General features: G+C 37.0%; 1 protein-coding gene across 11 annotated transcripts in view; it reads left to right on the plus strand.

The window, feature by feature from the left end:
- The window catches only part of CEP126 (centrosomal protein 126), a 156,882-nt gene that overhangs the window by 88,042 nt on the left and 42,751 nt on the right, over positions 1-26,089 (plus strand). For 3 of the 11 annotated variants that reach the window (XR_012132577.1, XR_012132578.1, XR_012132579.1), the window contains exons 11-14: positions 6,080-6,154; positions 13,742-13,882; positions 22,827-22,889; positions 23,276-23,433. Coding sequence is in view for 7 of the 11 variants with exons in the window: in XM_073239376.1 (XP_073095477.1) it covers positions 6,080-6,142 (63 nt within the window). In the remaining 4 variants the exon portion in view is untranslated. Of the gene's footprint in view, positions 1-6,079; positions 6,836-13,741; positions 13,883-17,270; positions 17,451-22,826; positions 22,890-23,275; positions 23,434-26,089 lie in introns of those variants that run through there. The other 8 variants (XM_073239376.1, XM_073239378.1, XM_073239385.1 and 5 more) reach the window with 6 other exon arrangements.

The following is a 26,089-nucleotide window of genomic DNA, read 5'->3' on the forward strand; positions in this document are numbered from 1 at the left end:
CTTTATGACAGTTACTAATTATCTTTTTTCAGTCCCTTTACTTCCAAACATGTCTTCCTTAATTTAACATCACTAAATAATGGGTCAGAAACCTTCCTCTTTTTTTTTTTCAGGGAAAATGGCATAAAATCACAGAATTATACTACCCATTTAAACAAATGGCATCTAAACTACCCTGTCCCTCTCCCCTGTCAAAACAGCTTCTTTTCCATATTCTGCATGGGGATTTGAACATTTTGTTATTATTTGCCCTTTTTCCACTATTTTTATTTTATGTTACCCTTTGCTGGGACTCACCAATTGTTGGCATTTTATCATACTTGCTTTATCTGATGTATGATGACTAGATGGAAGAATAGAATAGAAACAATAGAGGTACATACACATACATTTTAATAACCTATAAATTAGACATGATAATACTGTCCCACTAAATGCTTCAGCATACATGTTCTCCTACATAACCACAATACCATCATCAACACCCAAGAAATTTAATATTGATACAGTATTATCTGGTACACACTCCATATTCAAAGTTCCCCAGATCTGAAAAAAAATGTCTTCTGTGGCTTCTATTTCCGTGATCCAGGACACAACACAGGATTATACATTGTATTTGGTTGTCATGTCTCTTTACTCTTTCAATCTTCCATATATGTTGACACTTTTGATGAGTCCAGGCCAGTTGTCTTATTGAATATACCATGTGTCTTGCCAATGGATTTCAGCTCCCAGCAAGTTCGCTATGGATTCAGTGTGACCAAAGAAATGACAGTAGAACGTTTCTTTGGGGTGAAAGGGTTTATTACCCAGCTTGTTCTCCTGGTGGTAGGTCAAGCACTAGCGTCTCTGCCTCAAAACTGGGCAGAGCTCTCTATACAGTGCAATAATAGCTTATTGCCTAAAGGTATGGAAGTGGTAGCCTAGCAACTAGCCAGTTACATCATCGGGTAATTTAAGTTAAGTGAGGATCCTGGCCATAGGAACCCCAACTTTCCCACACTCCACCCCTCCAGGATTCTCACCTTATAATCTAACACTTTCAATCTTCTGCAATGGTCCCTGTGTGAGAAAGCTGGAGCACTGTAACCAGATTCCACAGCAATAGAGGATAACAGCAACTTAGAGATAATAACAAAAATGAAGATACAATAAGATTTTGATACAGGTAACCAATATTATAATAATCCTCAAGCCAGAGTAAGTTCCCAATCCACAAAGACCTTAGGGGCAATAAGACACATATTTTAATGACACCAGCATGGTAAATCTTGTCCATCAGGTAGGATGCATGCAAGAGAGTGGTTCTGTGATAGGACTGTGGCAGGAAGGGGGTCCCTTCCAGGTCTAGTATAACAAACTTTTACTCCTTTCCCCATTGGGGTTACTGAAGGGTCTATATATAGTGCTACTGGAGGTGCATGCACTGGCCATAATGACAAAACAAAAGTACTACCTTCTGGCCTTTCAGGATATACTACTGTGACCTTTGGGGGCCACTCTGCTGTTATTCCAGGAATACCCAGGAGTCAGCTTCCAGGCCTTGTCCCCAAGGTGCCAGGAGAGCCAGCCATCGCTGGTCCATGTGTTGAAAGGTCCAAGGTCATGCCCACTCAATGGAGTCTCCAGGATTCAGTGCAGTTGGTGCTGACAGCAAGATGTTATTCTAGTGGCTAAAATTCAGCTTCAGGGATTCTTCTTTTGTTAGTACTTGCAGTTGTATAGGGGAGGCAGCCATATGTGTTAACATGTCTATAGGGCCCAGGGCTCCCTTTTGGCATTTCTTGTTCAAATGCCATAGCACGGTCCATAAGCAGACTCACCATCCCTGCAGACTATTGGTGTCTGACTTTAGTCAGAATTTTAACAAGCCATTGTGCCTCTCTATCATGCCTGCTGCAGTAGGATTGTATGGCACATGAAACTTCCATTTGATTCCCAGCTGTTGCACCCATTTTTGCAGTATATGTCTGGTAAAATGGGTGCCCTGATCACTCTCAATTACCTGTGGTTGGCCATAGGCAGCAAAGGGACACTCTAGGCCTCTTTTGGTCATCTGCTGGTCTGCACAATGGGTAGGAAAAGCAACCAGAAGTCCAGTAGCTGTGTCCACATACCGATATCCTTCTGACACAGGTAGAGGCCCAATATCGTCTGTCTGCCACCTGATGAGAGGTATAGGCCCCTTAGCTATCGTCCCATGTTGCTGTGGAACTCCATGTAAGTCCCTTTTGGAGCATATGACACACTCCTGCTGGGCTCTACTAACTTCTTCAAAGGTCAATGGCAAGCCCCACCAATGGGCTACAGCCCACATTGTCTTTTGCCCTGCATGCAACAAACGCTAATGTAACCCCAACTTCCCCCCACCATGACTGGATTTGTCTGGTTGTTTTCTCATTATTAAATTCAGGTCAACATTTATAATGGGTGCAAAGCTTCAAAGTTTGTTTTATAGCCACTTTGTTTTCTTGTTATCACCTAGGCTTCTTCTACCTGTAACTTTCTGTCAAGTCTTCTATTCAGCTGCTTGTAATTTATTGTGAGTCAAAAAAACTGATGTCCTAGCTTTTAGTTTAGTTTTGTTTTTAAAGCAACAATAAACAGGTACTTAGGGCCTCCCCTGGAAATAAAATATATGGACTTTAGATACATTTTGGTCTTTTAAAAGCTTTTAAAAATTGTTCCTGGATCTCCACTGCATTTCAAATATGTAAGAAAGGCAATATACAACCATCTTCCTATACTTACCATATTAACGCAAGAGACTACCCAAACTCTATTGCATTTACCAGGACAATTGTAATACAGACTAGTTCTAGTCAATAGGGTTTTTTCCATTTGGGAGTATTTATGGCTTTGAAGATGTTGCAAATAAGCTTTTTATTATTTTATTTGACCTATCAGCTCTAATATTTTCATATTCATATGAGTTTACAAGAATTTTTTTAAATTATAACATGTGTCATATATGTCTCACTTTATTATTTACATGTATCATATAGTTGATTCAGGAACTGCATTTCTTAGCCTAGCAACATTAATTATATAATAAATCTATCACATACCCCAGTACTGAAGACTCAGAAGCCATTTGTTTAAGATTTGAGAATTGATGTTTAATTTTCAGAAATCATATATCTCTGGAAAATTTTTGAACTGGGGACGCTTATATATTAATCTACTATCCCCAACCACACACATACATGGGTTTTTTGTTGTTGTTTTTGCTGTATTTACCCCATTTATTGCCCTTGGGGTTTCTTTTCCTCCATATGCTTGGTGGTGTTGATTTGGGTTTCTCCTCTCAGGCAGAGAAGTGAATTGATATATTCATTCATGCTAAGGCATTTAGCATGAATTTTAAAAGATGATTTATCATTTTCAAAAATCATTTTAAAATACTTAAAGCCATTTAAATTATTTAAAAACTGTCTTCAAAGAACAATACTGAATTTCTAATAGTGAGATTTCAGATGCATTTAACTCAAGTAAGAGGAATAATATTGAGAAAGTCTTCTCAGTATCTCTCATAGCATAGGAAATCAACTACCATTGCTTAGATCAAGTGCTATTCTAAAATTTCAGAAGAAAAAATTTCAACATACACCTTCCTGTATCCTTTCACTAAACATTCATAATCATCTAAATAGAAGTATCTACCCCCATAGAGTACCTAAGACGATTACGTGAAATGCCCGTTAGCACTTAGAACAGTGCCTGTAACATAATATATACTAAATACATGTTGAGTTGCATTATTATTATTGCTATTCACTATTATGACCATCTTATCTGTTTAAATTATCTCAAAAAATGCAATGTTCCTAAACTAACTTAAGTGAAATTTACTTGCAAAGCATAACTTTCCCACCTAAAAAGTAGGGATTATTCTAATAACCACGTGTAGCAATTTGTAGCGCCACCTGCCTTTCCTCTTACAAAATGAATCCTCCATTCCAGCCAAACATGTTTACTATATTGTCCATCAAATTTACAATACTGTATTCCACCTCCGTGTTTTTCTCATGCTTTGCTTATGTTCATGCCTAGTTCCAAACACCGTTATACTTTCACTCTTTTTTCCAAATCCAACCCATCTAAATTACCAAGTTAATGTCACTTCCCACAGCCTTCCATAACCAATCCTGCTGATGGCTCTCACCTTCCTCTGGACTTACTATTGTGGTATGCACTTATACTCCATAAGTATTTTCATTAGTTATCTTTCTACATGAATTATCTTCTTTAGAACTTTATTCTTGAGACTGTTTTTTACTTAATCTTCATAGAAACTAGCACATATTAAATACTTGAAAATATTGGTTGAGTCTTTATATTTTTATACATGGTCTTTGAATATATAAATGTTCTACATTTTTCAGACTGCAATAAAATTCATGACTTTAATATTCTGAAGCAATTCTTTTAATATTCTGAAGCAAGATTTTACATGCCATAAAAATACCACTATTTCTGGAGTTCTTCCAAAGGTTTTTAATGAATGTTAATATTGAATAATTAGTACTCTTCAGTGGCAACTGAACATTATTGAAATATAATTAGAAATAAGAAAGGAAACTCACACTTACTGTGTTCCTAAAAGTTGAAAAGTACTGTGCCAAATGGTTTCACACATATTCTCTTGATAATCTAAACTAGGGACATCAGATTATTCTCTCAAATCCCAGAACTGTTCAGTGGGAGAGCCAGGATTTAAACTTCTCTTACCTGTCCCCAAAATCTGTTCTACCTTTTTATAATTCCTATTTCAATTAATGACACCATCATCCACCAAATTTCCTGGACAGAAATTTGTGTCTCATCCAGTCTTCTTCTTCCATTCCCACAGTCAATAAATCATCCTAGTAACACTTAGCTGAAAGGGAATCTGAGACCCACCCACTCCTCTCCATTCCTGCTGATAGTCTTAGTTTAAGAATTCATCATGTCTCACCTGAAACATTTCAACAGCCTTCAGGTTTTCTCTTCCTGGTGCATCTTTCACACTATCACCGCGACACTAATCTTTTGAAAACACAAATGTGAACATATCACTCTCCTGTTTAAAATCCAACTTAAGTGGTTACTCAAGACTTAAAAGACAAAATTAAAGCTTCAGAGAACTTCACTCAAGACCTCTCCACCCTCATGTCCAGTTGCTCCCAAGTTATAACTTACACACTGTTGAGTAACAATAGGCAGGTCTCCTGGAACTCCTTGCACACTTCCAGGACCCACACTGCCCCCGCTGCCTCACAGGACTTGCTCTCCTAAATGCCTCTGCCCTACTTATTCTTTAGGACTTGGCTTCCGTGGTATCCCCTTTAGGAAACTTTATGTAACCCAAGTTTTATCCTGTCCAAAATTTAAAATTCCCTCTATTTTGAGTCATAGCAGCCTAATTTTTTTCTTTTTGTAGAAGCTATTTTATGGGTCTTGAACAGATATTGCCTGGGTTCTTATTATGTGTCAGGCACTCAAGGCTGGGACTAGCAAGAAGAGAACATATTCTGCCCTCAAGTAGCTTGCATTCTAATACAGACAACATGCAAACAATACAACATAATAGGGCTGTTGCAGGACATCCCTCAAGATACCTACCATGATTTTTCAGTGTAAAAACCATAAATTTTAGAAGCAGAATTTTCATTTTGTAATATTTTATCTATTTTTTAATAAAATTAATTCAATGAATTTTTATGTTATTAATTTATATATGTTGTTACATTGTTAAACCCAGTATATGTTGTTAAACCACTCCTAGAGTGTTACATGATCTCCCAGTGCTTGTAGAAAATAATATTATTCAATTTTGACCATTTGCACAGCAGATTATGATAAAAAAAAACACCTCTTAAGGGCATTTTATGAATAGCAGAATAAAGATTATTATTATAATTAGTATAATGCCTTATATAAAGTGGTACTTATTATGTTGAGATTGACATATATGTAACATTTCAGAATTTGAATTATGAGTTTGGTCTTATTAAAATCTATAATCTGTAAGGAGATCTACTTGTTAAAGTTTATGGCTTCTACAGTAAAATAATATTCTGAAATTATGTTACAGAATAGCCAACCAAGGACCTGTCTATATCCTGATGTTGGATCCAGATTGCAGAGAAAGTATTGATGAAGTATAACAGTAACTATCAAATGGAACCATTATTTTTGAGAATCTCTTGTAAAAATATATAATATATTTCTATATTTGTTAATGTTTTAAAATACTATAACCATAAAGGTAAATCATAATGTGGGTAATGGAGATATATGGGCTGGTTTACATTTATGCTACAATGTATACTTTATTTATTGATAAATACATTTTTAATGAATGGAAATAGTTCATTGTTTTTAATGAGTATGCTAATGGAAATAAATTCATTAGATTTAAAAATAAAGCAGGAATTTTTTAGTTATTCAAATTATGTGTTGGCTATAGTTGTGAAGCTTTGATCTTCTGAAATTCCTGATAGATTCTATTACATTTTTTTACAGTGTAAAAAGTTTATGGTTAATAAATAATATCCCACATAAACAGTTAAGCTGTTTGTTTAAAACTTTAGAAGATCTCTGTACTGTAGAGATGTTACCAAGGGGTCTTGTTCTTAATTCTGCATGTTTAGAAATTAAAGTTATCATTTTATCCAGGGTAACTGAAAATCCTGGCAAAGCTCAATAGGTAAATGGTAAATATAAAAAATAAACTGCAATCCCGACTGGATTACTTGAATTGCCTGATCAGTATGCTCTTTTATCAATAAGAATGCCTACTGGGGAAACCAGATTTCTAGAAGATTATTTTTTAAAGTATAGAAACCAAAAGCCAAAAGTTGTATGATCATAAAAAAAATTTTTTCATAGAATTATGATAGTCTCATACATACTTTATTTTCCCTCAACTATTTTTACTTCAGGCTCTCATCACCTCTCATCTGGACTATTTCAAGCTGAATTTTTTACCTCCTGCCCAATAAGTCTGCTAGAATGGCATTTCTAAAATGTGACTGAAATGTCAGAGTGAAATCTGTCACATCAATCTGATCTTAAAAAGTTTTCAGGGCTTCCCCTTGAACTGCTGGAGAAAATTTACATGGTATACGAGGCTCTTCATAAGTCCCCCTGCTCACTAGCGTCATCTTCACCACATTGCCCACCGCACCTCTTATTCCAGTATGTCAGACCCTTTAGAGTTCCCCAGATACCTGCTATTATTTCTCATCTCTCTGCCTGTTCATATACTGTACCCTTCGCTTGGAGTACTTTCCCTCTCACGTACTTGATCTGCCTGATAAACTTCTACCTATTCTTTACATTCTGCTCAGAATTCCAGGAAAAATCTTCTCCAATTTTTCCTAACAATCCTTTCTACTACCTCCTCTGTATAAATTGTATCCTTTGTACCCTGAACCATAATTATATATATATATATATATGTATTTATATATTTCTCTTCTTCTAGATGAAGAGCTTCTGGAAGGTAGATATTTCTGTGCCCTTAGGAATTAAATAGGGTACATAGTGGCAGATCAAAATAATGAATAAAGGAAAAAATATTCAGTTGTTCGATTTATCAAGCCCCTACTATCTAACTGCTGCTGCATGTGTTAGGGATACAGTAAAAGACAAAACTAGTTGTCATCATGGAATTTAAATTTTAGTGTGCAATACAGATTAAGTTTGATACATAAATGGATGGTTATAAAGTATACTGAATGAAAACCAGAGCATGGTAAGAGGACATAGAGTAATGGGAGTGCTATTTTTTAATTTTTTTTAGATTTTTTTTATTGAAGTACAGTTGACATACAGTATTATATTAGTTTCAGGTGTACAACATAGTGATTTGACATTTATATACATCATAAAATGTTCACTGTAGTTAAGTACAGTTACCACGTGTCATCATATCAACTTATTGCAATATTATTAGTTATATTCCCTATACGGTACTTTTATCCCTATGACTTATTTATTTTATAACTAGGAGTTCGTACCTCTCAGTCCCCTCACCTATTTATCTATTCATCTATCAGTGGATACTTAGGCTGCTTCCGTGTCTTGGCTATTGTAAATAGTGCTGCAGTAAACACAGGGGTGCCTATGTTTTCAAATTAGTGTTCTTGTTTTTCTTAGGTAAATACCCAGAAGTGGAATTACTGGATCATATAATATTCCTATTTTTAATTTTTTGAGGAACCTCCATACTGTTTTCTGTATGAATGGGAGAATATATTTACAAATGGCATATCCAATAAGAGGTTAATGCCCAAAATACATAAAGACTCATACAACTCAACACCGAAGAAAAACCAAATAATTCCATTAAAAAATGGGCATAAAAAATGGGCAGAGGACCTGAAAATATATTTTTCCAAAAAAGGCATACAGATGGCCAACAAACACATGAACAGAAGCTGTGTATTTCTACTCATCAGGCAAATGCAAATCAAAACCACAATGAGATATCACCTCACACCAGCCAGAACTGCTAGTATCAGAAACACAAGGAACAACAAGTACCGGGAGCACTGAGAGGCAGAGGTCAGAGGCTTCTGAGAAGGTGACAGCCGAACAAATATCTGCGTTAAGGAAGGGAGCTAACCTCGGTGGGAGAATGGCATTCTGCATGGAGGGAGCAAGTGCAGAGGACTTTATACAGGCGTATGCTTAACACGTTTAAGGAATAAAAAGGCAGTTGGCAAGAGAAAATTAGTGGGAAATGAGGTTGGAGAGGTAGCCAAAAATAGCATCATGTAGGGTTCATAGGCCTTAGTAAGGATTTTGGATTTCAGTCTAGAGTAATATGAATAAATCCTTTCCAGGGTTTGGAGTAAAGGAGGGACATGCTCCTTTTAAGAGAGTCGCTCAGGTGTCTGGAGAATACACTTAGAGGAGAAAAGGAGGTGGCAAGTGTTTAAGGAGGGGAACCAATTAAAGAGCTTTTGCAATAACCTAAGTGAGAAAAGTTTAAAATACATAGAGGACATATTTTGAACTGCTTATTTTATGAGAGATTGGATGTGAAATATATAGAAAAAAAAGAATCAAGAACAACTCTAATGTTTTTTGGCCCAAGTGGCTCTGTGAATGATGGAACCATTTGCCAGAATACCAGGCAAAATAACAGGTTTGGGTTGAAAATCAGTTTTTAGGTTTCATATGCCTATTAGCTATCCAAGTAGTGATACCCAATAAGCAGTTAAATATACAAGTCTGGAATTTAGGGGTGAGATCCTGGATGAATTTTTGATAAACTGAGAATTACTAGTGTATAGATGGTATTTACAGCCATGAAAATGGATGAAGTCACTTGAAGAGAGAGTATAGAGAAAGAAGAGATCTGAGGGGCCAAGAAAGAAATCGTTTCCAGAAGGAGGGAGGACTCAGCTGGGTCAGGAGATGCTAACCAGTTTGAGACTGAGTAAGCAAACTACAAGTGCCCATTGGATGTGACTCCCTGGAGGTCCCTGGTGGCTTTAACAAAAATTATTCCAGTGGAGTATTTGAGACAAAACACTAATTAGAATGGTTACAAAAAGGAGTAAAGAAAGATAATAATAGGATATTATTAGAAACTGTATGATGATATACTTAAAAGTTAAACAAACTAGAAGTAGTAAGCCAAATATGGTCCCTCAAGCTGTCCAGATCCTCCTCCTTGGAATTTATGAACATGTTACCTTGCATGGCAAAGGAACTTTGCAGATATAAGTAAAGGACCTTAAGATGAGCAGAGTCTCCCCATGGTACAGTGTAATCATAAGGGTCCTTGTAAGTGATAGGAAGGCAGGAAGGAGAGTCAGTGTCAGAGTCAGGAGAGATTTGAATATACTAAACTTCTGGCCTTGAAGATGGAAGATGGGGTCACAAGCCAAGGAATACAGGTGGTCTCTGGAAGTGGGAAAAGGCAAGGGAACAGATTCTCCCCAGAGCCTAAAGATGCATCACAATCCGATCAATGTCTTGATTTTAAACCACTGAAACCATTTCAGATTTCTGACCTCCATATACTTTAAGATAACAAATTTGTATTTTTTAAGCCACTAAGTTTGCAATGATTTTTAATTTAGGTGTAATTGGCATAACACTGTTAGTTACAATGTACAACATATGACTTGATATCTGTATACACTGCAAAATGATCACCACAGTAAGTCTAGTTCAAACATCTGTCATCATACCTTACAATACTTTTTTTCCTTTTTTTCTTGTTATGAGGACTTCTGAGATCTACTTTCCTAGCAACTTTCAAATATGCAATACAGTGTTATTAACTATAGTCACCATGCTGTATATTATATCTCCATGACTTACTTATTTTATAGCTGAAAGCTTGTATCTTTAGACCCCCTTCAACCATTTTGCCTACCCTCCAACCTCTTTGACCAACAAACAACAATCTGTTCTCTGTATCTATGAGCTTTGGGTTTTATTTGTTGTTTTGTTGTTTTCTAAATTCCACATATAAGAGATCACACAGTATTTGTCTTTGTCTTTGACTTACATCACCTAGCATACAACCCTTAAGGTCCATCCATGTTATTGCAAATGGCAAGATTTCATTCTTTTTTTGACTCAATAGTATTTCATTGTGTATATACAACTTATCTTTATCCATTCATCAACTGATGGACATTTAGGTTGTTTCCATATCTTGGCTATTATAAATAATGCTGCAGTGAACATGGGGATGCATATCTTCTTAAATTAGTGTTTTAGTTTTCTTTAGATAACAACCCAGAAGTGGAATTGCTGAATCATATGGCAGTTGTTTGTTATTGTTGTTGTAAATATTTACTTTTTAAATGTATTTTCTTATTGGAGTAGAGCTGATACACGATATTATATTGGTCTCAAGTATATAACACAGTGGTTCAACAGTTACATGCATTATTAAATCCTCACAACAAGTGCAGTTTCTTTCTGTCAACATAGAAAGACGTTACAGAACACTGGCTATATTCTCCATGCTGCATTTCCATCTCCATGACCAACTTTTATCACGTTTGAGATTTTTGTGCCCTTTTATCCCCACCCATCCCACCCACCCACTGCAACCCCTCCCCCATGGTAACCAGCAGTCACTTCTCAGTGTCTCTGAGTCTACTGCTGTTTTGTTCATTTTGTTTCATTTTTTTTTGTTTTAGATTCCACTAATAAGTGAGATATGATATTTCTCTTTCTGTGCACATGGCAGTTCCATTTTGAATCTTTTGAGGAACCCATACTGTTTTCAATAGTGGCTTCACCAATTTACCTTCCCACCAACAGTGCACAAAGGTTTTCTTTTCTCCATATCTTTGCCAATACTTGTTATTTCTTGTCTTTTTTATTATAGCCATATGAGAAGATACTGTGGTTTTTATTTGTATTTCTCTGTTGATTAGTAATGTTGAGAGTCTTTTCATATGCCTGGTGGATCTCTGTATGTCTTCGGAAATATGTCTATTCAGACTCTTGTGGTAATTTGTTAATAACAGCAACAGGAAAATAATACACCATTTTCATAAGATATTTATGGGCATTAGAATGTGAACATCTTTAGGGGACCATTATTTTGTCTACCATAATCCACCCTCTGTCCCCTGAAGGTATCCATCCTACATGACAAATACATTCACCTTATCCCAGGGTCCCAAAGCTCTCACCCCATACAGCACCAACTCATAGTCAAAACTCTCATCTATATCTCCCCAGATCAGGAGTCCCAAATCTCATCATCTAAATGGGTTACAGGCTGGACACAATTCCTCTCTGTTTACCTGTGAAACTTAAAACCTAAGTTACCTGCTCTTAAAATACAATGGTGGAACATAAGGTAGGATAGGATAACAGTTATACACATTTTCATTCAAAAAGAGAAGGAAAAAAGGAGTAACTAGTCCCTAGAAATTTCAAAATCCATTAGGTTTCAAGGCCTAGAAAAATCCTATGTTGCCCAGGGCCCCATCCTTTGAGCCATCCTTATGGTGAGTAACATGTTTGCAGCTAAGTAGTTTTATGAGCCTGTTTCCTGCCTGTAGAATTTTGATTATCAGCCTTCTTTCATTTCATATTCTCTCTATCCTTTTTGGTCCAAGTTGACAATGTTTCTGTGGATATAAAATTCTAAAACACCTTTTGAGTCTACTGAGCATAACCAGTCTACTGGTTATAGGAATTCACGTCCTTAGACAAGAGGCTCCTCTGAGATGACCACACCCCTATTTTTTGTTTGTGCTGATAGCTGAGGGTATCTGTGAAGCACACAGTTAATCTCTAAAGAGGCAGTAACTGAGTACTGTGGTCTTTTGCTCTTTCCATGGTACTAGGAAATGACTGTACAGCCATTAGTTGTTTCTATCCTTACCATGAATCTCTTAAGTTCAGCATCTTTTGAAATCTGGTTAGGCTAAGAATTTCTCAAATCATCAAGTCATATTTCCTTTTCTCTAACAATTTATCCCTTAATCTTTTTCCTCTGGCATTTTACAATAAGACACAGGAAGAAATCAGCCTGTACCTTCAACTCTTAGAAATCTCAACTAAATATACAATTTCATTGTTTATAAGTCCCACTTATCCCCTTAACTCAGGAAACAATTCCACTAAGACTTCTGCCACTGTATAACAAAGATGCCCTTTCCTCATGTTTCCAGTAAAATATTCCTCATTTTCATTCTGAGCCTTTACCAGCAGCTTCTTTAACACTGCACATTTCTACCAAGAATCTGTTCATAAAGATGTAGGTATTCTCCAAAATGACATGCTCTTTACTTCCTTTGGAGTTCTCAATAGCAAAGTGATTTATATCCATATTTCTTCCAACAGTGTGCGCAAAACACTCTAGGCTTTTTCTGCCTTGCTCCTCAAAATTCTTCCAGCTTCCACCCACTGCCCAATTTCTTAGCCACTTCCACATTTTCAGGTATGCATTGCAGCAGCACCCTATATCCAATACAATATCTGTATTAGTTTCCTATTGCTCTTGTAACAAATTGCCACAAACTATTGACTTAAAACAACACAAAGATGTTTGTGGCTCCTCACAAAGATGTGGGGTCTTTTATCATATTGCCATTCTGGGGATTAGAAGTCTGACACTGATCTCACTGGACTAACATCAAGGTGTCAGTAGGCTAAGTTCCTTTCTTGAAGATTTAGGGGAGGATCTGTTTCCCTGCCTTTTCTAGCTTCTGCAGGACACCCTGCATTCCTCAGCACATGCTCTCTTCCTCCATTCTCAAAGCCAGCAAAGATGGGTCAAGTCCTTCTCACATTGTATTACCTTGACCTCCTCGTCTGCCTCCCTCTTTCACTTTTAAGGACTGTAACAATTACAAGGGCCTCCCTGGATGATCCCAGATAATATGTCTTGAGGTCAGCTGATAAGCAAACTAAATTCCTTCAACAACTTTAATTGCCCTTTGCCATGTAACCTAACATATTCACAGGTTCTGGGATTAGAAAGTAGATAACTTTGGTGGGGAAATGATTATTCTGTCTACCCAGGGATTTAAAGTCAAGAAAAGATTTGGGGTACAGACACTACTAGTTGACCTCTAACATTCATTCTCCCCTTTTTTCCTTAGTAGTAAAGTCTGCTTTACAGGTACCTGGCCACCAGAATAAAAACAATGTCACTCAGCTTCTCTTGCAGCTAAAAAAGGCCATATGACTATATTTGGAGCTCTGCCCTTAAGGGAAAGGGGCAAGTCCTCCTTTTTCCCTTCTCTTCCTTCTCCAGGCACCTGGAATGTAGACTTGAGGGTTATCACTGTGCCATGCTGATATGTTCAAATGTAGGGATGGTGGAGAAGAAGCTAGAAGAAACCGGGCCCCTGATGATGTTATGGAGCAGAGTTACCACATCAGCTAGGACTTTTATGTGAGTAAGAAATAAATTTCTATCTCCTTTAAGCCATGGTTATTTTGACTCTCTGTTGAAACAGCCTATCTTAAATCCATGCTCACACTTTTTTTTTAAGATGGGAGATATTATACAGTTGTAATCACTCATCAGAAGCAGCTGAACACACCTATCTCCAGCCCAAAATTTGATTCAGGCATGAAGACTGATATGCCATGCACACACCAACAGCGTATGAAAAATTTTATTACCTACATAATTGAGGACTTTGGAGAAAGCAGGTCAAGTCTTTCAAGCAGCTATGAAACAGCTTGATGGCTTGAGAGAACAAGAAAAGGAGACTGGCTCAAGGATTTTATTGTGGTGGGGGATGGGGCTGAGCTACCCATGCGTGGGCTGGGGCTTGAATCACCTGGTTTGACTCTCCTGCCAGAACCAGAGGAAAAAGCAAGCACTGAGGTTTTTTTTATCATCTTGCTCAGATGTGAAGTAGAGAAGACGGCAGGGTGAAGTTTAAAAGCTGTCCACAAAATGGAGCAAATCTATATTATATATAGGCATGATTGTATTCAGTTAATAATGATTCAAGAGATAAAAGGATGTTTATAGGAACAAAGTCTTTGTATAGGTAGCTGTGACTAGCCTCTAATGCCGGGGAGAAGTTGGCCTTCCATAGAAGCACTGAGGAGGGAAGACAGCTATGAACACAGAAGTAAGTAGATTTAGAGGATGGTAGTAGAAATATGAGTTCTCTCTGGTAGCTTTTATTTTCTGTTAAATTAGAGGCAAACCCATCAATTGAGTAAGGAGTGGGAAGAGGGTTCGAAGACTTGAGAAGAGAGAAGATGTGAAAAAGTTGTTTCAGAGAGTTTGAGAATTAATTTCAGTAGAGGAACTTAATATATTTAGTCATAAACTTAAAGAGTGATTACTCACCATGGCTGTGTTTTGCACCAGTCTTTGTCATTTCATCTAGAATAGCGGTTGGATTTGAGCAGGGTTACATTTTTCTCTAAATGTCTCAGCCGAGCTTCCCCAGAAAGCTGCCTGAGCCGAAGGACTCACGTGCTGTTGCCGGAGGACTTCTGAGGCCGGGCAGGAGGGAAAGCCAGTGAGGGATGGGATCCCGTTCCTCTGAGGATAGGATTAGGGACAAGGAGGCCAAGAAACTGAGTTACCAGGGTGTTGAATGGATTATCTGTGTGGTTATTAAAATCACCAGAAAAGATAACAAGCACTGTCACGAAGAGAAAATAAGCCAGATGCTAAAATCTTTGTTGAATTGTAGGGAGTTTCTAGGATGAAGGTTGATGAATTAACCAGAGAAGTAAGAAATAAGAATATTTCATAGCATACATTTCAAAGGAAATAGGGCTTTTTAAGAAAATGGGAGGAGCAATGAATGCTCTAGAACAGTGTTTCTCAAATTTTAATGTACTTTTCAATCACCTGAGGAGCTTAGTAAATGCATTTCCTAATGTAATACTCTGGGGTGGGACTCAGATAACACCAGTGTTGCCAGTCCATGGACCACATTTAGAAGAACACAGGCCCATAATGTAACCTTGGCTGCACATTGAAATCACATGAGGAACTTTAAAAAAATAGTTTAAGCCTGGATTACACTAGGCTGCAGCTTGAGCAGTTGGTTCTTTTAAATCTACCCCAAAGAACTCTAATGAGCGGCCAAGGCTGAGAAACACGGTCCCTGACACAGCGATGAGGGACAGAAGGTCCCCTACCCTTTCCCCAAGTCCAGTAGTGGCGCTGGGGAATCAAAAGCCGGCCTGCACCGACGAGGACTGCCAGTGAAGCCCTCGGTCCAGGCGCCCTCTCCCGTGGACGGCCCTGGAAACTTCGACAAATCACTCTTCTTGGGACATTCTTTCCCTGAACTTCCCTTGGTCTCCGATCTATCAATAAAATAGCAGTACTATATAAATGTTTAATTAGCTATTAGTGAGAGTCAGGTATACTGGAAGAGATTTATGAAATACTCTCATGTCTCAGGAGCAAATTTTTTTTTCGCTTCTCATTTATAGTATATTAATGCTCTTGCCATTCCTTCTCTCATTTGGTAAATGCTAACTACTGCTAGGCACCAAAAGCTCTGTTACGTTCTCAAAGTACATCATGAGTATATAATAGCCCTTGTTTTGTCAAATTTGCCAAGGCTGGGATCCACCAAAAGAGAAAAAGAATTGGCCAAAAGAGGAAGGTGGAAGTGAGCAAAAGCTGTTATCCTTACAAGGTCACCATGGCCACTGACACGCCCATGAGGCCCCAGCTGGTCCTCGCTCTTCACTCTACAGCATCTTCCCCAATGTGGGTCCTGCCGGCTAACAGTAGCCCCCAGCACACCATCAGACCCTAGACTTCAGACCCACCAAGAGCTTCACCAAAGCAGTTTTCACACGTGTAGCAGTTTCCATAGATTTCCCCATCAAGTGCCCTCTCTTGTCTCCCCTTCAGCAGCCAGGCAAGCTTGAATTATCAAATTTCCCTGCAAGCTTCAACATGGCTACCCACACCAGTGCTCCAAGCAGTCTAGACACCCACTGCTCCTCTGCTCCTCGCTGGCATTGCAAGCTAGTGCAAGCTAGATTTGCTCACCTGGTCCACCTACTGTGGTCCCCCAACTCTCCCTTTCCAGACCTTTGTTCTCCCAGCTCCTCCCATGTTTGGTAGTATGTTACCCCTGTAATAATCCTTTAGTTCCATAATCCTTATAATAGCTTTGTTTTCCTGTTTGTACAGTCTTATGGAGGAGATAGACAAAGAAGGAGGCACTTATAAATCAGTTTAACAAGTACTAAGTTCACAAGCTATATGAACACATGAGAGATGAATGACATTCCAAATTCTGAAAAACGTTTCAGCGTTAGCCAAGTGAATATTGTTTCATAGAATGAAAAGGAGAAAAGAAACTCCAGTTTGTGGCAGAGGAAGCTAGAGAGGGAAGCAGGGGCTAAAGTACTCTGCAGGTTTCCTTCTGAAATATCCCCACCATGTGGGCCCAGACCATTTCATCATTGTTCCACCTGATACAGTTTTCACAGGTTCAATCCTAGACCTTCCCTTTCAGCTATGCAACAGTGTAGAATGTTCTTGGTACTAAGAATTTAACTAGAAAGAATTTTTAAATAAAGAACTTTAAATACAGATGTAAATAAATTATAATTTATAACTATGATTTCAGGTTTGAATTTTTAATGTCATTACAGAATGGACATTTCCAAAATGGGACTTTTACCTTTTAATAGAAAGGTGCTGATAAAAATAGCACTAGGACTGAAGTAAATGACCCTTGAGAATTATGGCAGGATCCATTGCCTATGTCATTATTTGACATTCTGGCATGGTTTGTAGTTACAGCATTTGTGCATTTCTACCTTCCCATTCCTAGGAGAAGGGGGAAGACAGGATCAACAGCTGCAGAGACGAGCTAGTTCCAGCCATATCCAAGAGGACTTTTCACATACTTGTCTAGTATTTAATTCATACCACTTGCCAGAATCACTCATAGGAAAGCAAGTGAGTAACAGAATCCCTGAATATTTGTCCTAACTCAGATTTGGAGAGCAGTTAAGTCAGCAGAGTTCTGAGAATATCCTGAAAAACATTATGCCTGCTTGAACAAAAAGCAGGACACAACCTACCTCTGAATATATATATATACAGGATGAGAACCCAACATTGATACTTGTTAAGTAGAGCAAATAAGCATCTCTCCCAAAATTCAAAGTGCTCCTTTACATTACAGATTCAATGATTGAAATAATGTTAAATTGAAATTTCTATTTATTAAACCTCTTTAATTTTATGAGAAAATTTTATAAAGAATGGCATTTTGGATTTTTTGATTGCCCATTTTGGTATAATACATATTCCCAGAGTTAACCACAGTCCCATAAAAGGGCCCGTGGTGGCAACAGAGCAGACATTGTCTTTCTGTATGGTGACGGAAGGCCCTGCTATGGCCCTAGGGCCACACTATGTCTTTCTAAATTTAATAGCTGGTACTTTGAAATACAAAACAAAAACAAAAGTGAAATTTTCTCATTAAAAGGCAATGAATCAAAATGAGAAATTACAAGTTTTAAGAGAACAAATTATTGTGACCTTTTGTTAATGACACTGCTAAATTCTGGTTTGCAAAGCATGATGTAGTGAGAAATGAATTATCATATGTTGACTACCTTCCATGTGCCAAATACCATGCACATATCTTTATTTAACCCAAACAGCAGCAAAAATATGGTATTTTCATCTCCATTTACAGAAGACAGATCAGAGGCTCAGACATTAAGCCTATTCAAGGTCACATCCAAGCTAGTCAGTGACAGAATCAAGATTCAAACCAAATGTGTCTGGCTCCAAAAACCATGTTGTTTGTGCTATACTATATTTGTAGAAATGGGAACTACTGGATGAAATCAAGGAGAAGAGAAAAGGAAAAAGAAGACAATTCGTACAAAAAAAAATTATTGAAAGAGGAAGCATTTTGTACTTTCATATTTTGGGGGTACAAGCAAAGGATTTAGGAAGGCAGCAGAAAATTTAGAGTCCTGATTTTGAAAACTAGAAAGCTGCATACCTCAACTAGTAATATTTTGAGAATTTTTTTATGCCATCAAGATACAATTTAGTGAACTCGTATGTTATTTACAAAATGACATTCTAATGGGGTAAGCAGGCGAAAAGGGTATGCCATGATGTTTGTGAAGCACTCCCAAGCTCCTCAAAAGAAAAGTCAGTTTTATTAAAAAACAGATAAGAGTTTGTTTTATATAGTACTACAGATGTACATATAGATGTATAGATGTACACCTACAGTACTCAGCAGCAACCTGCATGCCAAACCAACTTTACAGGTCATAATCCCTAAGATTAATAACTTATTTGTGCACAAAAGAATGTCTTTACAACAAAAGATAGTTAAAAAATAGTTAAAATCCAGATGAGTGTGGCTGGCTGTCAGCTTAGGTGCCTCAGTACTTCACTTCTCTACAGGGCCTCCCAACTAACTGCAGATCAATGGATAAAAAACAACAACCAGATAAAACCTCACTAGTCTCCACACAGCTATCAAAGGAAGGCATATAAAGCACCAAACTGTCCTGCAAAGTGGCTGTGCTGTTATGCATTCCCATGAGCAATGAATAAGAGTTCCTGGGGCACCACATCCTTGCCAGCGCTTGGTGGTGTTGGTGTTTTGGATTTTGCTCATTCTTATAGGTAAGAGAAACCCTGTTATAATTCATCTTTAGTTTCTGGTCTATAATGAAGAAATTTTGACCACATCTTATGTGTACAAACAATGTGAATTTTTGTTGTTCTATGGGTTATTCATAGGATATATTTAAAAAAAAGTTTAAATCCAAAGTCACGCTAGGCCAAAAAAGCTTAACTAGTAATCTGGTAAAGCTAGCCAAGATTTTTATTTTACTATTACTTGTACATTATGACATTGTCCTTTTATGAAACTATTGTACGACCAGAATTTCTGTGAAATACTGGCCATAACTCCTCCAGAAGGACATGTTAGAATTTTAGTAAATCCAGAGTAGGTTCATTAAAAGGAGCAAAAATAGAAAGACAAATGAAGAGTAAAGATTTCTGATGAATTAAAGTGAAGAGAGTAGCATTGTACATGCTATAAAAGTGAAGACCGAGTGAGAATGTGACAGTATATATAACATTTTAGAATAATATAAGGGAAAAAATGCTTTATACACTGGGTTTTAACTTTTAAGAAAAAAACGAATCTTCTGTCAAATTGAGAAGCAAGTTTACAGGGAATCAAAGAAAACATAACTTTCCTCAATGAATGAACAAACATAAAACTCAACACAAGAGATAATAATCTTGGGCAAACTATATATATATTTAAAAAAAGGAAAGTATAGACCCATTTGGAGAGATAGAGCCTCTAATGACTGATGAAAGAAATGTAGACAGGTGTATCTTTAAAATTTAGACAGGTTTATCAGGAAGGACTACTTGCTTACAGGAAAAGAATGCGGAAACACATTTGGATGTTTGAACTAAGGATGTGTCCCAGAAATTTTTTAAGTAAATGTTTTGATTAAAATATAACACATGTATATAAAGGGTGAATAAATCATATAGGAATATAGTTCAATACACTTTTATGAAGTGGACACACCTGTTTAACCACCACCCAGATTAATATAGAGAACATTACTAGCACCCCAGAAGTAGAACACGTTACCTCCAAAAGGTAATTGCTATTCTGACTTCTATCACCAGGGATTTGATTGTCCATTTTGGGCCTTTATATGAATGAAATCAAACTGGGAAATATATATATAATTATACAATAAAATAGGCATCAGGGAGGATTACTATGGCCTCATTTTAAATCCATGTTGGCAATAAAATACGCCAGCACTGCTCAATAAAATAAACTTAGAGACAACTCTCTGTTTCTAAGAACAGAATCTCATTAGTTTGAGCCAGAATGGCAATGTCTGTGCTCCTGTGAATGCTGATGCTTTTAGAGAAAACCACATTGTACTCACATATAAATAAATATGCACATATTACATATATTGTAGTAGATTGTTAAGGTACTAGACTTTCTCAATTTCATATATTTATCCTTTTCAATAAAAATAATTAAATGTATAACTAAATATGATTTAGTTTTTATATCTTATAAATCTTTTATGTAAAAAATACCAAATTGTTTATTTCTCTCTTCTTTCTTTGACACTGAGAAACCTGGCTCTCATTATCCACAATACCTGTGCTAGTTTGTTTAACCCTAGTATACAAGGAAAAGTAGTTTCAGAATTGCTAACCATACATCTCTGAGAAAAAAATTTACCAGCTATATTGAAGCATTTATACCATTCCTTTTGTCTTTAACGTTACTGATTCACTGAACATACTACTTTTCAAAATTACTTAGGTCAGCTCCTTTCTTCCCCATCCCCTTCAGTGTGGTTATGTTATTAATTTTAATACAGTTAGATTTATTTGTCACCATCTGCATTCCACGTTGAGTTCTTCCAATACCTTGGCTGATATTTTCTTAAATTTGAATGTAGTAAAATTCACTTTTTGTGGCATACAATTCTATGGGTATTGACAAATGCATAGAGTTGTGTAGCCACCACCACTCTATCACAGAGGACAGCTCCATCAAGCCAAAAATTTTCTTTGCAGTTCTGAGCAACCACTAATCCATGTTTTGTTCTTATAGTTCTGCCTTTTCCAGAAGTCGGGATGCTAAATAAATCCATGGTGCTGGACTGGAGTCAGAAATATCAGTATAAATTTATGCTGCAGACAGATGAATTCAAAAATACAGATTTGTGTGTCTACATGAGTTAGTACATATAATACTTGCTCTGTCTGCTGAAAAAACATGGTGGTTATATCTTGTTTGCTAAATACCATTCTCTAATAAAAAGAACCAAGGCTTTGAGAAAAATGACTAATTCCAGGACTAGTACTGAGAAAATTCAAGATGCGCCTGGAGTGAGGATGTACTGAGTTACAACCAACAACAAATAAAAATGAGACATTTCAAAATGTCCAGCCTGTCCACAGGAACCAACCTAAAAGTGCTCCAAAAGCCAAAGCTGGAACTGTTTGGGCAACAAAATAAATCATGGTAATATTGGATCATAACCCAAAGAATAAAACAATTATGCATTAGTACATACTGATATAAATAAATGACTGAATAAACAGATTAGGGAAGAATTTACAAAAGAATTCCAATTAGCAAGTGTAGAAGAAATAATGGAAATTTAAAAAATCTCCATTAGAAAACCACACAATTGGAAGAAAGTTCTGCAAAATGCAAAAATCAGCCTGAAAGTTTAAGGAGAAACAGGATATTTACATTGTCTCAAAGTACCTCCCCAATAATATTTATTAACCAAAAAGGGGAAAAAATGATTTTACAATATAGAGACCTGGCAGACATCACTTGAACCAAGTGATTCAGTTCATCACCTGATTCATCAGCTGATTCAGTTCATTGCCCAATTCAATTTAACCTGAATCAAGGTTAAAATCACTGGTAGAAAAGCATATCAAAATCATGTTTTACCCCCTAATTTAATGCACTGAAAAGGAAGTATCACTTCTGTGGTGTTCTTCCCCCAAAATCCATAATTTCAATTTAATCAGGAGAAAAACATCACACAAACTCAAATTGAAGGATATTCTACAAAATGTTGGACTTGTTCTCTTCAAAGTGTCAAGGTCATGAAAGAAAAGGATAGATAGAAGAGATGTCACAGCTTAGAATAGACTAAAGGACATTAACAAAATGTAACATAATCTCTTGGATTAGACCCTGAAACAGAATAAGGACATCTGTAGAAAAACCTGGTGAAATTGTAAGAAAGTCTGTAGTTAAGTTAATAGTATCATTAAAATGTTTATTTCTAAGTTTGGGTAAGCCTACCATAGTTATATAAGATGTTAACATTAGGGAAACCTGGGAAATGAGTATACAGGAACTCTCAGTACTATAAGGACAACTTTCTGTAAGTCTAAAATTATTTCAAAATAAAAAGTTAAAATTAAAACTCTCAAGCCAGAGACGGGTAAGATTCCTCAAGGGAGGAACAACCTAAGACAGGCACAGTCGCAAGGGGGCCATCAGATGAGAAATTGGGGATCAACAGAGGTGAGGCTTAGAACCTCACCCCCCTGTTTTGAGAGAAATCTTCTGCATCCGTGGATGTTTTGTTGCCCTTGTCTAGCTTGGATTAATACTTAGTCTATAGGCACAGACCTGATCACCTACATTTGCCCTCTTACAGCACTAAATTATGTTTTCTTCCTTTATCTTGCATCTACCTACCATTTCAGCATTTTATTAAAAATAATAATAATAAGGGAGAAATGTGGAATTCACATATAAATTAAGTATAAAAATCAAAGGAATAATCATATCTGACTTGATTGTTTATAGGTCATGATGCGTGATCAAAACCGAAAGTTTCTGTGATATGACTGCCCTTGCACTGTTCACCATGTAAGAACTTATTCACTATGTAAGAACTTGTTCACCATGTAAGAACTTGTTCATTATGCTTCAGAAGATTGGAGACTGTTGAGAATTAGGCTTGGGGTTGATTAATGATTGTGCATTGAGTCCCCTATACAGAATTTTATTGTTGTTAACAACCATTTGATCAATAAATATGAGAGATGCCCTCTCAAAAAAAAAAAATTGAAACTCTCAAAGTATGTAAAATCTTTTGTTGTACCATATGTCCCAGTTTTTGATTCAGAACAAATGTCACTATAATTACATAAAACATTAAAACATGTATTTAATAGTTTCTTAAAACTGTTAAGCACTTATATATATATATGCCATTCTGATATGGATTATACAGAATAATGTTTTGCCCACAGGAATTAATAATTAAGAGAATCTGTTTGAAAGCCATCTTGCAAGCCCAACATCAGGGATACTGAAGAAAAGAAATCTCACTCTTCCCAAAGTAGTAGAAAAGCCTCAAGATGCTTGAAAATGAGGCAGTATTTCTACTGCATTAGCAGGAATAGCAAAGGTAAGAACTCTATGGAAGGGAAACACTAAGAGATTTCAGGGGGACTCATGGAGTCCTGGGGCTGTGGCATCCCCCAGCAGAGGGCTTCACTTCACTGTCACCAAAGTTCTCATGCCACAAGCCTTCATTTGCTTAAGGCATATGTTTATCAAAATATCATCATGGGGAATAAAACATTGAGTACTTGTTATTTGAAAGAAAAAAGAAATTCTACATATCAAGAAAAAATGACTACCTTGCAATAAAGATCTTTATCCTATAATAATAGCTAACATTTATTGAAAGCTTAAAATATGCCACATCTTGTGCAAAACCCTTTATATGTAGGATCTCATCTAATTAATCCTAGCAACCCGATGAGGTAAGTATCGTTGTTGTATCCATATTTCAAATGAGGGCACTGAGGAGAAGTGAGATTGAGTGATGTGCCAGCGGTACAAAGCTAGGAAAACACATATCTAGGATATTTGACGTTAGAGTTCACATAGCCCCTATCATGTACAGCCAGGTCTCTATTATGCAGAATTTTCTAGATGATTATGAATATGGGCATAACTACTAGATTTAAAACAATCTAAAAGTATTTTTTAAATATTTTTACAAACATATCTAAAGTGAACATATCACCAAAACTTTTACAAACAAAGACATGTATCCCTTGATGGAGAATTGTTAGACTTGCCGCATGAGTACTTAGGACGTGTTGAAACTTGACTCTAATTCCTTTAGCTTTTGCAGACCACAAGTGGAATGTCTTCTTAATTCTAAAGTGGTCAGCGTCATTACATGCTAGCCCAGTGGCAAACAAAATCCCTTTACCTGTTTGGCTAGTTTAAAAAAGGGATGGAAAAACAAGGATTGTTTAGTCTTAGCCATGCATTTCCACAGTGAATATTATCCTCCACAAGAGTTGTGGGGGAAATATTTGGGAAACCTAAATTATCCTCCAAATTTCCCTTTTCCTTTCTTATTTGGCAGAACCTAACTCTCCCTTGCCATTAGCAAGTCAAAATGGTCTGTCTTTGGTTTGCTTTAGAATTTGGATAGCTCCTTTTTAGTGGCAGGTACAGAAGAAAGTGAAAGGATCAGTGAAGAGATTATGTAGGAAATCATCTCATTACAGTATCTGCTCATAGCACTTTTGTCTCCTCATTGATTAAATACACATTTTAAGCACTATGTGACAGGCACTGTCACAGCTAGAGAAACACAAAGGAGTAACACATTCTCAGCCTTCGGCAGCTCAGTTTCCTGGGGAAAAGAAACATAACTAGTCAACTTTAATAGAGCTCAACTTGGCCCCCAAAGAGTGGAGTGGAGCATGCACACACTTGCACCTGACTCTGCCTGGGAAAGTCAGGATACTGGGGATTGATGTTTAAGCCGGGGCTCACTAGGCAGAGAGAAGCACAGACAATATTCCAGGAAGAGAGAACAGTGTGTGCAAGCCACTCCAAGTAGCTCAGCATGACTGCAGCTCACGTTGTGAGTTGGGGAGTGGCAGGACATGAGGCTAGAAGTGCAGGTGTAAGCCAAAGTAACATGGTAATAACCCCCTTGTATTACCACAGGTTGTCTTCGTACTAAATTATAGGACATTTTTTTCATCAGTGTATCTGTAACTCACATAGCCGGTCCTCAAATAACATTACATCGACAGTCCAACAATGTTTTTTTTTATTAACAATTTTTTATTAAGGTATTATTGATATACACTCTTATGGAGGTTGCACATGAAAAACAACGTGAGTACTACATTCACCCATATTATTGAGTACCCCCCATTCCCCATTGCAGTCACTGCCCATTAGTATAGTAAGATGCCAGAGTCACTACTTGTCTTCTCTGTGCTACACTGTCTTTCACATGATCCCCCCACACCATGTGTACTAATCATAATACTCCTCAATCCCCTTCTCCCTCCCTCCTCCACCCCTCCCTTTGGTAACTGCTAGTCCCTTCTTGGAGTCTCTGAGTCTGCTGCTGTTTTGTTCCTTCAGTTTTGCTTCATTGTTATACTCCACAAATGAGGGAAATCATTTGGTACTTGTCTTTCTCTGCCTGACTTATTTCACTGAACATAATACCCTCTAGGTCCATTCATGTTGTTGCAAATGGTAGGATTTGTTTCTTTCTTATGGCTGAATAATACTCCATGTGTATATGTCCCACCTCTTCTTTATCCATTCATCTCCTGATGGACACTTAGGCTGCTTCCATATCTTGGCTAGTGTAAATAATATTGCAATAAACATAGGGGTGCATATATCTTTTTGAATCTGAGAAGTTGTATTCTTTGGGTAAATTCCAAGGAGTGGGATTCCCGGGTTAAATGGTATTTCTATTTTTAGTTTTTTAGGAACCTCCATATTGCTTTCCACAGTGGTTGAACTAGCTTACATTCCCACCAACAGTGTAGGAGGGTTCTCTTTCTCCGCATCCTCACCAGCATTTATTGTTCTTAGTCTTTTTGATGCTGGTCATCCTAAATGGTGTGAGGTGATATCTCTTTGTGGTTTTAATATGTATTTCCCTGATAATTAGTGATGTGAAACATCTTTTCATGTGCCTGCTATCTGGATTTCTTCTTTGGAGATTTGTCTATTTATATCCTCTGCCCACTTTTTAATCGGGTTATTTCCTTTTTGGTTCCAAC

This window comes from Manis javanica, chromosome 6, assembly GCF_040802235.1.
Source record: "Manis javanica isolate MJ-LG chromosome 6, MJ_LKY, whole genome shotgun sequence".
Taxonomy (NCBI): domain Eukaryota; kingdom Metazoa; phylum Chordata; class Mammalia; order Pholidota; family Manidae; genus Manis; species Manis javanica.